Here is a 13604-nt window from a genome sequence, read left to right as displayed (position 1 = left end):
GTAGGGGTATGAAGGGTCCATGGTGGTGTGATTTGTTTTGGTTTTTCCTCATATGAATCGGAGTACTTTGGTTTAAAAATAATTTCATGAGCAGGATTGGATTTGTTGGCAGTCACTCTTAAAGCATATTGCAATAAAATATTTTCTCGGCGTGTGTAAAGAGAGGGTTCGTTTGCCTCAGCATATAAACTTTCGACTGGCAATGTTCGGATTGCACCAAGAACAATACGAAGACCTTGACTATTGATGGTATCTAACATTTCTAAATAAGATTTTCTTGTGGAATCTTAGATAATACAACCGTAATCTAGCTTAATTCTAATTAAAGCCCTATAAAGTCTTAAAAAAAACTGTGTGATCAGCTCCTCAATCGGTATTTGAAATAACCTTTTAAAGATTCAATGTCTTCAAGTTTTTTATATGCGGCACAAAGGAAAACTTTTTATCAAAAATAACACCAAGAAATTTTGCTTCGTCAACAACGGGTATTTTTGTACCTTTTAGAAAAAGCTCACAATGATGTTTCCGTAATTGACAAAAGTAGACACACTGAGGTTTTGATTGGGAAAATTTAAACCCAGTTTCCATGGCCCAAGTTTGAACTTTATTCAAACACTGTTGTAATTGGCGTTCAATCGTACGCCTATTTTTTGAACGATAACATATCAAAATATCGTCAACATATGTGACAGAGCATGAGATTTTGGGTCCAAATGCAATTTTGGTCAAAAATGGGGTTTTGGGCTAATCTGACAGACTGACCCGTTCTGAGTAAAAATCTTCAATTTGACAACAAAAATCAGTCGTTGTCATGGAGATATTACCACTTTTCGGACACCATGTTTTTGTCTAACTGTATCAAATTGAGGCAGTAAATCTTAACAATGACACCATATTTAAATAATATCAAGATAAAATACATGATAAAATAACAAAAGCAACATGCAATTTATGGAATGTATTTCTTTTTGTCTCTTTCTTTCATGTAGTATAAAATATTTATGTTCTAAAAGTCGTTTCTATAGCAACACTGTTGTTTAACCTCTTTTTTAACAGTCTCTTGATCAATCTAGCAATAAATTACATAGAATGTGAAATAAATACACAATTAACTTTTTCTAGTGTGCAAACAGTTTACAGACAACTGTTTTATGACATTCTTTTGAACAAGATACAGAATTTATTTGATATCAAATTAGACAACATCCCAAAAAGTAGGACATTAATCTTATTGTTATAGACACCTTATCTATTAAACAGTAAGAAAGAAAATCAGGCAAGAAGATATAATTATTAGACTGTTATTATCAACTGTGAGTTTGCTAAAATTTCAAAAGACTTAGATATACTGATCAGTGAATCATTACCATGGCAACGATGTGGTATTTTCTTACAAAAATACTAACATTACCATGGCAACAATGTGGTATTTTCTTACAAAAATACTAACATTTTTGGCAATTTCTTTGTAATAAATTGAATATTGGAAGTGCTTTTCCATATACTTACATCAAAAGCTGTCTGTTTTCTTATTTAAAAGTAAGAGAATAGACATCATTCCATGAAAAGTAATGTAATATGGTTTGAGAAATACATAGTTTTCAGATACACCTCTCTCAGTTACAACTATTGCCATTTTAAGGCAGGCTTGTGTAATAACATAGTGCTTTGTTGATGCAATTATTACATATGAATATATATTCACTAACATAACACAGCTTAACATATATAACATATAAACAAGAAAGATGTTGTTTACATATGATGATATCCAAAATAATTTAAAAGTTGAATTAATGTTACCATGGCAACAATGCACTATTTTCTTAAAATAGTAGTTTTTTGTAAATTTTCCAGAAAGAATCAGAACATTCATTTAGCATCTGTTCAGTATACATTTGTTTTACACCACAAATGGTCAATTATGATCATTTATGCAAAACAAACATCATTTTATGTAATATAACTTGTCTTTGAGAACTACATATCTTCCTGATATGCCTACCTGCATTACAGCTCTGCCATTTTATGACAGATTTGTGTTATAACATGTTTTGTTGATGGTTACACATAAAAGATCTTTTCTTGCAGAACATAGTCTGATTAGCAGAATATAAATAAGACACATGCTGTTTACATAATCAAACAAATCTAAATTTAAGTCAAATTTGTGTTACCACGGCAACTCACAATGTTTTGCAAAACAAATTAGCTATTTCTGCAAAGGTCATGTCATGTAAAAATATCTTTTAACACAATTATAACCATGGATTAACATGATTAATTCTTGAAATAAGATATATTATATTCAGCCAGTAACAAATATTTTCTGCTATATTGGTAGTTTTCTGCCATTTCTGGAAAAATCCTTCTTACAATCACACTGGCAAGGCAGTTTTTATTGTAAAAATGTTTCCTCCAAAGGGTGTGCTTTAATGTCACACATGTTGTAGTTTTGAAACAACTAGGATTCATTCAACAGACATGTCTTAGTATTTCATGCATGCAGTTTTGGAAAATTTATAAGTTAAATGCTGTATTGTTAGAACAATTAGGATAGTGCTTCTCAAACAACTTCACAGCTGTCATGACATCAAAACACTACTTTTACCCAATATTTCTCACAGTTGACTAAGTTTTACTTTTTCTTGAAACACATTTGTAATTTGAACTAGAATTTTTCACTTTTTCAGGTCATGAGGGCAGGAAACATGACCTTATTTGTGCAATATGGAGTTATTTGCTCATATCAGTATTTGTGACATGCACTCTATTCCACAGGCATGATTTCAGCTGGATGATCAGTAAAACATATTAATTTTCCCTTTTGTTTCATTCCCATTTACATATTCATAGTTCTTTCATCACTGCAAAACAAAAATTCATCAACATTAGAACTTCATTTTAATAAGATTAGTATAAGGTTACAGAATATAAGACTATAAAGCATCTTTTTAAGCTTAAGAGAGTCTTTTTGTTAAAAGCTGAATGAAAGCAGATTTGATAAGTATAAACTCATCCAAGAATCTTACAGTATTCATGCAGAAAAGGCAGCTTTTCAAGAATACATAAACTAGCTAAGATTCCTACAGACTAGGCATACAATTCATGCAGTCAAACTTAATGTAAACACAAATACTGTAAAAATAATTTTGAAAATATGAAAAAATACATACATGATATATTCAATTATTGTATGTCATTACTTATTCACTTCTTAATATATTACACATTTGTGTTGAATGGGTCTATAATCAAAATCATTTCTCTTAAAATGTTATGAATGAAATAGATCATTTATGTTTATGCTACTTTAATGTCTTTATCTTTCTTAGAATAGCAGTATAGTAACTGTAAAAAAATTACTAAAAATGTATGAAGAAATTTACAAACCCCCATAAAATCCAGGTTGTTGTGTATAGACCTTCCTGGAAAATCATTTCACTGTTTAACATCATTGCATCAAGCCAAACAATCCTCAGTGGTTGATCTGTAAAATGAAAAAATACTGAAAAAGGCTGTAATGTGAGATAAAAATGCACTGGGCAATTAGCTCAGTACATATTTAGCACAAAGACTTCTATAAAAAGAGTATTAGAATTGAATTCCTGGCAAGGCTTTCAAAACAAAATGTATCTAAAGTTTATTTATTTTACTAAGTGGTTTTTAGTCACTTGCCAAGAACAGTACAAAATGGTGAGGAATCCAGAAATAATGGCCAAGTGAACAGTATGCAAATTTAACATGAAAAGCTTTGGAAAACACTGTCTCTTTCCAAGTAAAAACAATATTTATGCCTTGTAGCAGTTTTATGTATACATGGACTGATTTGACATTACATGTAAGAAATTAGTGGCTGAAGCTGACAATAGATGTGTTTCAACTATTCCTAATCAGTCACTTTCATGGCATGACTATATTTATAAAATGATCAGGGCTTTAACTTTAATATGTAACTAAACATTATGACTGACTTGTAATTTTGTCTGGCACCAGAGTCACAAGGTCTTCATGTAATTGTCTTGCATACTGATTCTACTGAATACTTCTTGTAATTGTCTTGCATACAGATTCTACTGAATAAGAGTCAAAACCGATTTTAAAAAAGTTGAATTCATGGCAGATTTAGTAAATAAAATATAGTCTACAATATATTGACACTTGTAAATAAAATGTGAACTGCGCTAAATCTACCTCGAATCTGTCATTAGTGTCAAATCCGGGCTATTTTTGGAAAAGATATCGGACAAAACTGTCGATATGAACTCAAATAATATTTTTAACACTACATATCGCTTAAATACTTACTTACCTTGAGATTCGCTAACTGTCATTCTTTATACAATCGAAATAAATCATCAAATAATTGTTTTTGGTAGTTTCATTTTCTCCACGACCTTCGATGTTTACAAATGGCGTGTCGATTCAAAGGGCGATAAATTATCAATCATTTAATTTTTTTAAAGAAACGGAATTGCAAAACACGGAAATTTTTATAAATGTCACTTCATTTTTTTCTTGTGGCAAGGTAGAGTATTATTGAAAACAAGAAATGCATTAATTGCCGCGAACACGTGGTAACGTCCACCATTTTTTTGTGACGTAACTTTAATCGATGTTTTCTCAAATGACGTAACGCCGAATTTGGACCCAAAATGTCATGGTGCGTCACATATCATGAACAGTCTGTCTCTGGTAACAAACATTTCACAATATTATTAATTTTGATGCTAAAAACTGTGACAGATAAAATGGAACCTTGTGGAACTCCCTGCTCAAAAGAGTTAAAAAGGGTATCATCAACACGTACTTTAAAACTTCGATCAGATAAAAATTGTAACATAAATGTTGGCAGACGACCTTTTAAATCTATGTCGTTAAGATTATTCATAATACCATATTTCCATGTAGTGCCATAAGCTTTCTCTTAATCGAAAAAGACAGACACTAGATGCTCCTTTTTAATAAATGTACCACGAATAAAATTTTCTGTCGAGCAAGATGATCAGTTGTGCTGCTTTGTTTGCGAAAGCCGCTTTGAAAGTTTCTAATTAATCCTTGCGATTAAGGTACCAAACTAGTCTAGAATTGATCATACGTTCCAGAGTTTTACATAAACAACTTGTAAGGGCTATCGGTCTATAATTACTTGGGTTCGTGTTATATTTTCCGGGATTATGTATGGAGATAACAATAGCTTCTCTCCAGGAGTCTGGAAAAATACCAGTTTTCCATGTAATATTGTAGATTTCAAGGAGGGATCTAATGATTCTTGTGGTAAGTGTTTTAAAAGTTGGTAATGTATTTGGTCAGGACCAGCTGCAGTATCATGGCATTTGTCTAGAGAGTCAAGTAACACTGTGATCGAAAGAAGTTTATTATAATCTTCCTCATTATTTGAATAAAATTCAGAGGTTTGCTTTCTTTAGTTAATTTAATGTTTTGGAATCTTTGGTAATAATTATGTGATGAAGAGGTTTTTGAAAAAGCTTCACCAAGAGTATTAGTAATATCCTCTTTGGTAGATGCAGTATACTGGTTAGATTGTTTAAGATGAGAAGCATTTGAAGTTTTTTCTTTTCCGCTTATTTTACGAATCATTTCCCATCATTTAACCGATGACCTAGAACATATGGTAAGCACCATAGCAAAACACAAGTCAGGGCATAAAACTGCTCCTTTGGGTACATCATACCTCCGTAGGTTCCCATAAATAATACGTGCTACTTATACAAAATATATGTGCTACTAAGTTCATACGTCACGTGATTAAAATACGTCACTAAGTACTTCTATTATTTTAAAAAATAGTTACTTACAAGTTGAAGTAAAGAAAAGTTATGAAAAGTTTATGATGAAAAATTATAGATTCAAAATTGATAAACTGCAGCTATTATTTACAACTATTAATTAACACAATGCAAAGCGAAATAAACGTTTTACAAAAGCTAGTATAAATATAATACCAATTTCCATTCAAAAAAATGGACATTGTATGTATATGCTATAGACTGGCATACAATTTCAAATTACAATAGCATACTACATACACGGTACTAGACTTGCCACATAGGTTTATACATTACAATGCAATGCAGTAACGGCGTTCCATAATTATAAACGAAATGTTTGACATATGTTTATAACAAAGAGTACTTTACAATTATCATGTTACACGAATAAATTTCAGTACGAATCTTACAGCTTATACAAACAAAACATTTTAGATTCCTCTTTCGAAATAATTAACAAAATCTGAAAAAATTTACTAAATTATCCTGACATACCGAAACTAGTTAAAATCTTGCCGAAAAGTAAATCTGTAACAACATTCTGTAGAATGAACAAAAAAATTACTGAATAAAAATCGTAATTAAAAAATTATACAAAAATCCAACAAATAAACTTCTTACCTCGATCAAGCATAACTTTTCTACCAAGGAAAATCAATATGACGTAAATTCGTCTAATATCGAAAATGGTGTGCACTAGGCATATCTAGTCCAGTCTATTTGTAGGGTTATGTCCCTCCAAAAACTAAATTTTATGTGACTCACGACATATGCGTGTACTCTGACTATTTGCACTTCCACGAGAATCACGATAGTGGTTTTGGGGATAAAAACATAAATTACTGAAGTTTATAAAATATCAACTTTCTTATCACTAAACCGAATTTAATAAAATTTACATGAAAATTTAAGTTAAGAAATACAGAAAAACATCTGATAGGTATTTTATGCGTTAAATCTGACATTTACCTCAATAACTCAAAAATTACATAAAGATGATGCAATATCTGTATTTATGCTAAGATACGTAGAAGAGGCCCGTATGTCAGTTTGTGACATGTAAATATAAACATTTAAAATGTGCCATTGGCTGGTATAATGACATAATATACGATTTATTACTGATTTTTTCAGACATTGTTTAACAGTATTATTTTTGTAATCGGTCGCCACATTGATGACGTCATTTCCGGATCCAGTCGCGGTCCCAAGAAGAGATACATACATATTGTGTTTGTTTTAGACCAGGAAATAATTTGGTATATGTGGCTTTATTTCTCAACTACTTTCGAGCGGGATTACAAATGGCAGTGGACTATTAGTTGAAATTTCAATGTCTTTTGTTTTCTCTGAATTTACTTAAACTTATCGCACATCAATAAGCAACGGTCAAAGCTTGGAATAGCACTTTGTTTTCTTTCACAACTGTTATAGTACAGTCTGTGTATGTCTTTTACGAACAGAAGCGTTCCCCTAGCTTATAATTCATTTTTATTTTCTGCTGGAGAGCTCTCTAAAATACGTTTAGGACCTTAATAGTCAGCTTTTTAGCTGTTTTAATTGTATGCTCAACAATAATGTATTTAGTGTCTTGATTTTTTCCTTCGATGCTCTGTCACTGATATTGACTTTATATTTTCAACATGTTATAAGTTTGCTCAAACCTCTATTGGATGGAACTTAATAATCTGCCTATTCCTACACCCTGCGTTTTCAGGTTCGCACCAAATATCAAAATTCTGCAGCTGGCAGGCTGTAATAGCCGTCATGATTGAGACTTTCTGGGTGCATGCACTCGATTTGATCGGCTTTTTACCGTTTGCGATTAAAAACTCAAGTACACTCGTAGAAATAGTTAAAAACAAGCACCTGCCAGTCCTAGATATCTCAGAAAAAGAGTTTAATATCAAAAGCTGTTACAAAATGCTACAATGACTTTGCCAAACAATCTTAGAGTTCCATTTGTCTCTCTGTGTTCCTGAGGATATTTATAAGTTACATATTAAAGATAGTTACTTTGAATTCTCGTATCCGTAGAAAAGCAAGGAATGAGTAACAAAGATTTTGGTTTGACTGAAATTGTGAGACTTTTTACAATATGAAGACATGTTGTTTTTTCTTTTTTTTTTTTTTTTTTTTTTTTTTTTTTTATTTATCAGTGTGAAAGTGAAACTGAACAGACACTTACAGATTTTCAGTGTGGGATTGAAAGTGCACAAACTATTACAAATTTTCATTTCGGGCTTAAAAGTGAACAGACACTTGCATATTTCAAATGTTAGACTGAAACTTAAGATACACGTACAGAATTCCTGATACATAGAAATATAAAACTTACCGAACAGTGGAAACAGTGGAATCTATGATTTAAATGATAGCCTATAAGTCAATATGAACATTCTGTAAATGATCATATAAAAACTTCGCCATCTCAAGTTAACTCGAATACTTATGTTCCTGAGGTCGAAGTCAAACTTGAAAGAGAACAATTGAGTGAAACAAATAGTTGATAGATACAATTGAACTTGAAGCAAGACAAAGATATCAAAAGTGTTTACGGACTGAAGAGGAGTGGAAACGAAACAATGGAAAGAGAACATGGACAAATAGAACAACTCTATGTAAACTCTAGAGGAATGGTCTAGAGAAAGTGAAAGTACAAAAGATTGCACCCGCCCGCTTAGCTCAGTATGTAATAGCGTTGGTCTACGGATCGCGGGCGGGGCGTATGTTCTCCGTGACTATTTGATAAACGACATTGTGTCTGTAATCATTAGTCCTCCACCTCTCATTCATGTGGGGAAGTTGGCAGTTACTTGCGGAGAACAGGTTTGTACTTGTACAGAATCCAGGAACACTGGTTAGGTTAACTGCCCGCCGTTACATTACTGAAATACTGTGAAAAACGGCGTTAAACCCAAAACAAACAAACAAACAAACACACTATTGTAAAGGGAATTGAAAATACAGATGTGCTCATTACTTTTCGTGGCAACACTACAGTCAATTGAAGGAATGAAAACGAGATATATCTGAGAGAAAGAACAAATCAATCAAAAAATTGTCTCCATAAAGAATATGAAAGGAACAAGGCTTTGCAAATACACTAGACATAACAACAAACCGATACCCTATAACCACATAAGAAGCACGGAGGTACAATTTGCAAAAAAATAAAAAATAAAAACTAGGAAAGACTCCAAGGAAAAAGGTGCCTGGTGAAACCATTGAATCACATCAACTCATTCCAAGAGTATCATCCCATTATTTTTGCTCGTAGTCTTCAAAGGAATATATTGAAGCTAGTAAATTTTTTAATAAGATGTACAAACTTTACAATAGTGAATATCTAAAAAGACTGAATAAGCCCAGGAAAAATACATACCAAAGGAAAGTTTTTAACAGTAAATTCAATACAGGATTTTATGCGCCCTAAAGGAGCAATACATGTGAAGATTTAAAAGTACTCCAGCAAGGACGTAAGAGATAACTCCGATCAAAACTTGCCCTAGAATTAGTGTTTCATATTTCGATGACAAACGGAAGCTTAACTACTTTAACTTAACCGAACATTGACGGTGCTGGTTGCACTGTTGTATGGAATTAAAGGACCTCAGGCTGTAGATCGAATCAAATAACCCCTTGAATGACAATTTGGCTTGAAACGCTTCTGTAGAAATATCCATTTGTACGTTCATTTACACTCTATTTCAGTTCTTGTGTATTAGAAATTTGATGAATGCGCTTTGCACTGACAATTTCTAGAGAAGCACCAAACTGTTCCATGTACTACGGGTATTTGTTGATACAAGAGGTTGATTATCTCCATTCACATCTGGAGAAGGCGTTTAAGGTTAACAAGATATACAGACATATAAGTGTTATAAGAGCTGAAATGTTGAAACTGTAAACCAGAGGCAATGTTTAAAAGAGATAAAGCCCGATATGACATTTGGTTATTTGTCAGCAACAGCTAAAAAGCATTTAAAAAAAAACATTCAATTTGCGAGAGTTAGATCGCCTAATGTAGAAAGTCATCAACCATAATTGGTACGGTATACGCTTTCGCATAACAATGGAGATTTTGCATTTTGCTGAATACAACATTCGTATGATATGAAGAACCTACAGTTTAATATTTTATTTTCCAGACCTCAAAATCCTGACCCAAAACTTGCAGCCTTGTTCAGCAGAGACAATTAAAGACTTACAGTCAATGCAATTCATGACACCAGACGGAAGTACGTACATAAATTGCAACGTTAATGTTATTAAGTATTGTTATAATGCTTAAAGTATTTAGAAAAAAATCTATGCCAAAAGTTAAAAGCATAAAGCAATTAAACGTAGTACAAAACAAGTGGTGTACTTTTTGATGGAAGTATGCCATGCAAAGATTTAGAGTAATATTAAAACGATTATTATTGTGATAGAGAATAGTTGTTACTGAAAACATTTAGTCGCAAAGTGAACGTAATTAGGTATTGTTATAATGCTTAGCATTATGTTGAACTTTATGTCAGCATGAGTACACATTTACGCCACTGAAAATTGTTTGATATTTCAGCTTCCACAGACAAAATGTTCTGGTCAACAGACGCGCACTTTGGGAATCTAAGCATTCGTCGTATTATGAAACGTGAAAGGTTCATGAAAATACAGTAATACCTCAACTTTAATGTTAGAAAGAAAATGCTAACAAGATGAAATACTGAACATGATCGTTCGTTTTAGTGAAGGCACTTCTTGATGTTGTTCATCAAATATGTTAGGACAAGTAAAATCCTCATCAAAATTGTAGTGCTGATAAAGCATTTAATATGATTGTTATTGTGATTATTCTCTAAAAGCCAACAGTTGATTTAGGACGTACACCAGAAGAATTATCCGGTCAAATCGCAAAGGTTGCCTTTGTAAGAAATTAGGCAAATTTACAAGTAAGAACATCTTTCAAACGAGTGTAATATAAAAAAAAACTGTTGGCGTCAGTATTATAACGACATACAGCCGTAACAAATCAGAGGTCATAGCATTTTTGGACGAAAACTCCATACTGGATGTGGTGGGTTTCTAACCCGGGTCGTTCAGGCGTTAGTTAATGCTCTAACCACTGAGCCTGGCGCAATTGTCAAAGATTGGCATCAAACGTGCTGGCTAAGCGTAAGCGATCGTAGCACTTCCCCTCTTCAAAGAAGTTATCAGTTATGATGATGTGTAAGCCATTTTTGCATATAGAGTGCCATTTTCGGCAGAAGTTAATAAAAACTAGAGCAATTTAGTTACTTTAGTACTTAATCAGTGTTTACTTCATCAGTGCGTGAAATGCAATTTAGTTGACTGATTACAAAGCCCTCATAGCTAAGTAGTACAAAAAAAAAAAAAAACAATTAAAAATGATATAAAAATAAGCCAACGTACAACACGACTTTTTAAAACTTCAAAATGGCACTAAAACTGTTCATTTGACATTGAGAAATGTCTGTAAGAATATTTTTGGCCGCCTTATATGCCAATCCAGTGAGGTGGATAATATTCGGTTCTGTTGAAACGACGATCTAAAGGTGACCCTGGTCTCGGGTATCCCTTGAAATATACAGTCGTTCCACCAGAAAGCCATGCACCCCACCAACCAAAAGTTCCTGATGTAACAACTACGTCGTCACACAATGCCATTAAAGCCATGTCATCTCCAGATTCTGTGAAGTTACTGATCACATCCCCTTTGATATGCATTTTACACCATTCCTTGTCATTGCTTAACACTACAAATTGTACTTTAGAATACTTTTTAAGAAATATCTTCTTTGCTCGTTTAATATACGCTAGATTTGCAACAGAAAACCCTCTCCTTAGTTGTCTTTCGTTCAAAAAGTCTCCTCGTCGAATATGGATACATACTTTTTTATAACCACTTTTCGTTGATGTACGCATAAACTGATCAGCTTTCATCCTGTGTATTATTTTTAAAGTTAAAACTTTCCTTATTATGTCTTGTGTCTTTTTAAAAAACAGCCACGATTGAAAACATCCATACATAGTAATATTTGACTTAGAATCTAAAACACCAGCTGGACATACGCTAAAATAAGCCGTGGCTTTGCACTTAAATCTAACCGTATTATCTAATATTTCCCTTTTATCAATAGCATTCGGCAAATCGATATATTTAGCTAGTAGACATTGTTTTGGTAGAACTGGTACAATGTCATAAGTGTATGCCACACCCAACACAGCGGCAACTTGAAACATTTGATTTCCCAGTCGTCCACGACTTCTTTCTAAAGTCACAAAACGCTTGCAAATATCTGATCTGTTTCTTACTGTTTTAGATTCATTGACCGCATTTAATTTTTTTCCCGAATTGTGTATGACAATTTCTCTGAGTGTCTTCAACTCTAAATCAGTTCTCCAAGACAAATAAAAACAATTTTGGTTGCGATAATTTGTTTCATCAATGGCTATTATTTTACTTTCCTGTAATCTAAAAGCCCATTGATGTAATATGGAATCAATGGAACACCCAATTAGATATAAAATACATCCAAATCCAACGAACGTTGAAAATGAAACGCTCTCTCTTCGTTGAGACATATTATGTTAAAAGACAAATGGGATTTTAAAAATATTTAAAATTATCTGTATCCAATCTGAATATATAGTGGAGGGACAGGTGTAATTTGTTTTGCTTTTGTAAAGATTCTCCAATAAATGTTGTTTTATGCAATTACAAATTGAAACATTATATTAATTTATATAATTCTTTTTTTTTTTCAACGCTTCCATGCAGTATCAGTGACAGATACACTGCCAGCTATAAACAATTTAATTTCTAGAGTTTAGGGTTCATGTAAAGAATCCGTCTCATTTGTTATATATTAGATACCATAAGAACTCAATCTGGATTTAACATAAGAAATGTCATTTACAACACCGTAATCATTACATTTACAAATAATGAAAAATGAAAATTTCTTTCAATAGATTTCTACAAAATTAAATAAAAAGGAGAGGAACATGCTATTGAATATTTACAACTGGATAAAAATGCATAAAATGATGCAATTAAGATATGTGCGTTTGCTTAGAAATATGTATTTGTTGAAATGAATCAGTCTGATTCAGGTGTGGAAGTTGGCAGGTACTTCCCGCCGTTAAATAACTGAAATACTGCAGATAAACGGCATTAAGACCAAACACAGCACAATATGAAATTAATCAGCAATAACACAATTGTTAACATTTAAAGTTGATGTCCTGTTTTTAAGTTGTTTACTAAAATTTAACATTACACTTTATTTGAAAATTGCACCTTTTCGAACTTCATTGTATCAAATTTATACAATTCACTGGTAGAGATCTATATTCGAATTCTGAAGACAATAAAATTAATTGTTACAAAACATCAATAAATAAAAAGATCTGTAAGTTTCATCAAAATACAGCTAATAGGTACAATTACAGTCTTTAGATAACCTCTCGATATACACCAATAGAACTTGGAACGATCCCCACATATTACATTATATATGGAATCTTTACTCCTATATATTTATATTTATTTTATTTCAATTTAGCATTTGGAGGAAAAGTAGGCACACGCATGTGATTTTACATTTGTAAAATGAACATAGTTTGGTTAAAATCATAAAAATAAATACAGCAAAACTCATTTTGTTTTACACATAAGATCAAAAAATCGTTCAGATATAAACACTTAGATCTTATATGTTGACTTATTAAATATAGAATCAGGCTTGATGAAGACACTGAAGCAAACAAACGTTCTCTTTTATTACATTCTAACACAAGAAT

The 13604-nt window shown here is 32.2% G+C and overlaps 1 protein-coding gene and 1 long non-coding RNA gene across 2 annotated transcripts; both read right to left on the bottom strand.

Annotated features, from left to right (window-relative positions):
• Nucleotides 1–687: 687 nt before the first annotated feature.
• On the bottom strand, nt 688–4666 carry LOC128556440 (uncharacterized). Its single transcript, XR_008370668.1, has 3 exons — nt 4313–4666; nt 3394–3490; nt 688–2867 (listed from the first exon to the last, which is right to left on the bottom strand). It is a non-coding gene; the product is annotated as an uncharacterized LOC128556440 (long non-coding RNA).
• A 3255-nt stretch (nt 4667–7921) lies between these two features.
• On the bottom strand, nt 7922–12767 carry LOC123551987 (galactoside alpha-(1,2)-fucosyltransferase 1-like). Its single transcript, XM_045341325.2, has one exon. It carries the CDS (start codon nt 12381–12383, stop codon nt 11295–11297), a length of 1089 nt encoding a protein of 362 aa, XP_045197260.2. The 5' UTR covers nt 12384–12767; the 3' UTR covers nt 7922–11294.
• Nucleotides 12768–13604: the final 837 nt, after the last annotated feature.

Source organism: Mercenaria mercenaria, chromosome 4, assembly GCF_021730395.1.
Source record: "Mercenaria mercenaria strain notata chromosome 4, MADL_Memer_1, whole genome shotgun sequence".
NCBI classification, from domain to species: domain Eukaryota; kingdom Metazoa; phylum Mollusca; class Bivalvia; order Venerida; family Veneridae; genus Mercenaria; species Mercenaria mercenaria.
The sequence above is the reverse complement of the archived record's forward strand: the minus strand, read 5'-3'. Positions and strand labels throughout refer to the sequence as shown.

What these genes read in the sequence shown, in the direction of transcription:
- LOC123551987 (XM_045341325.2), bottom strand. Translation starts at nt 12,383, where the DNA reads ATGTCTCAACGAAGAGAGAGCGTTTCATTTTCAACGTTCGTTGGATTT.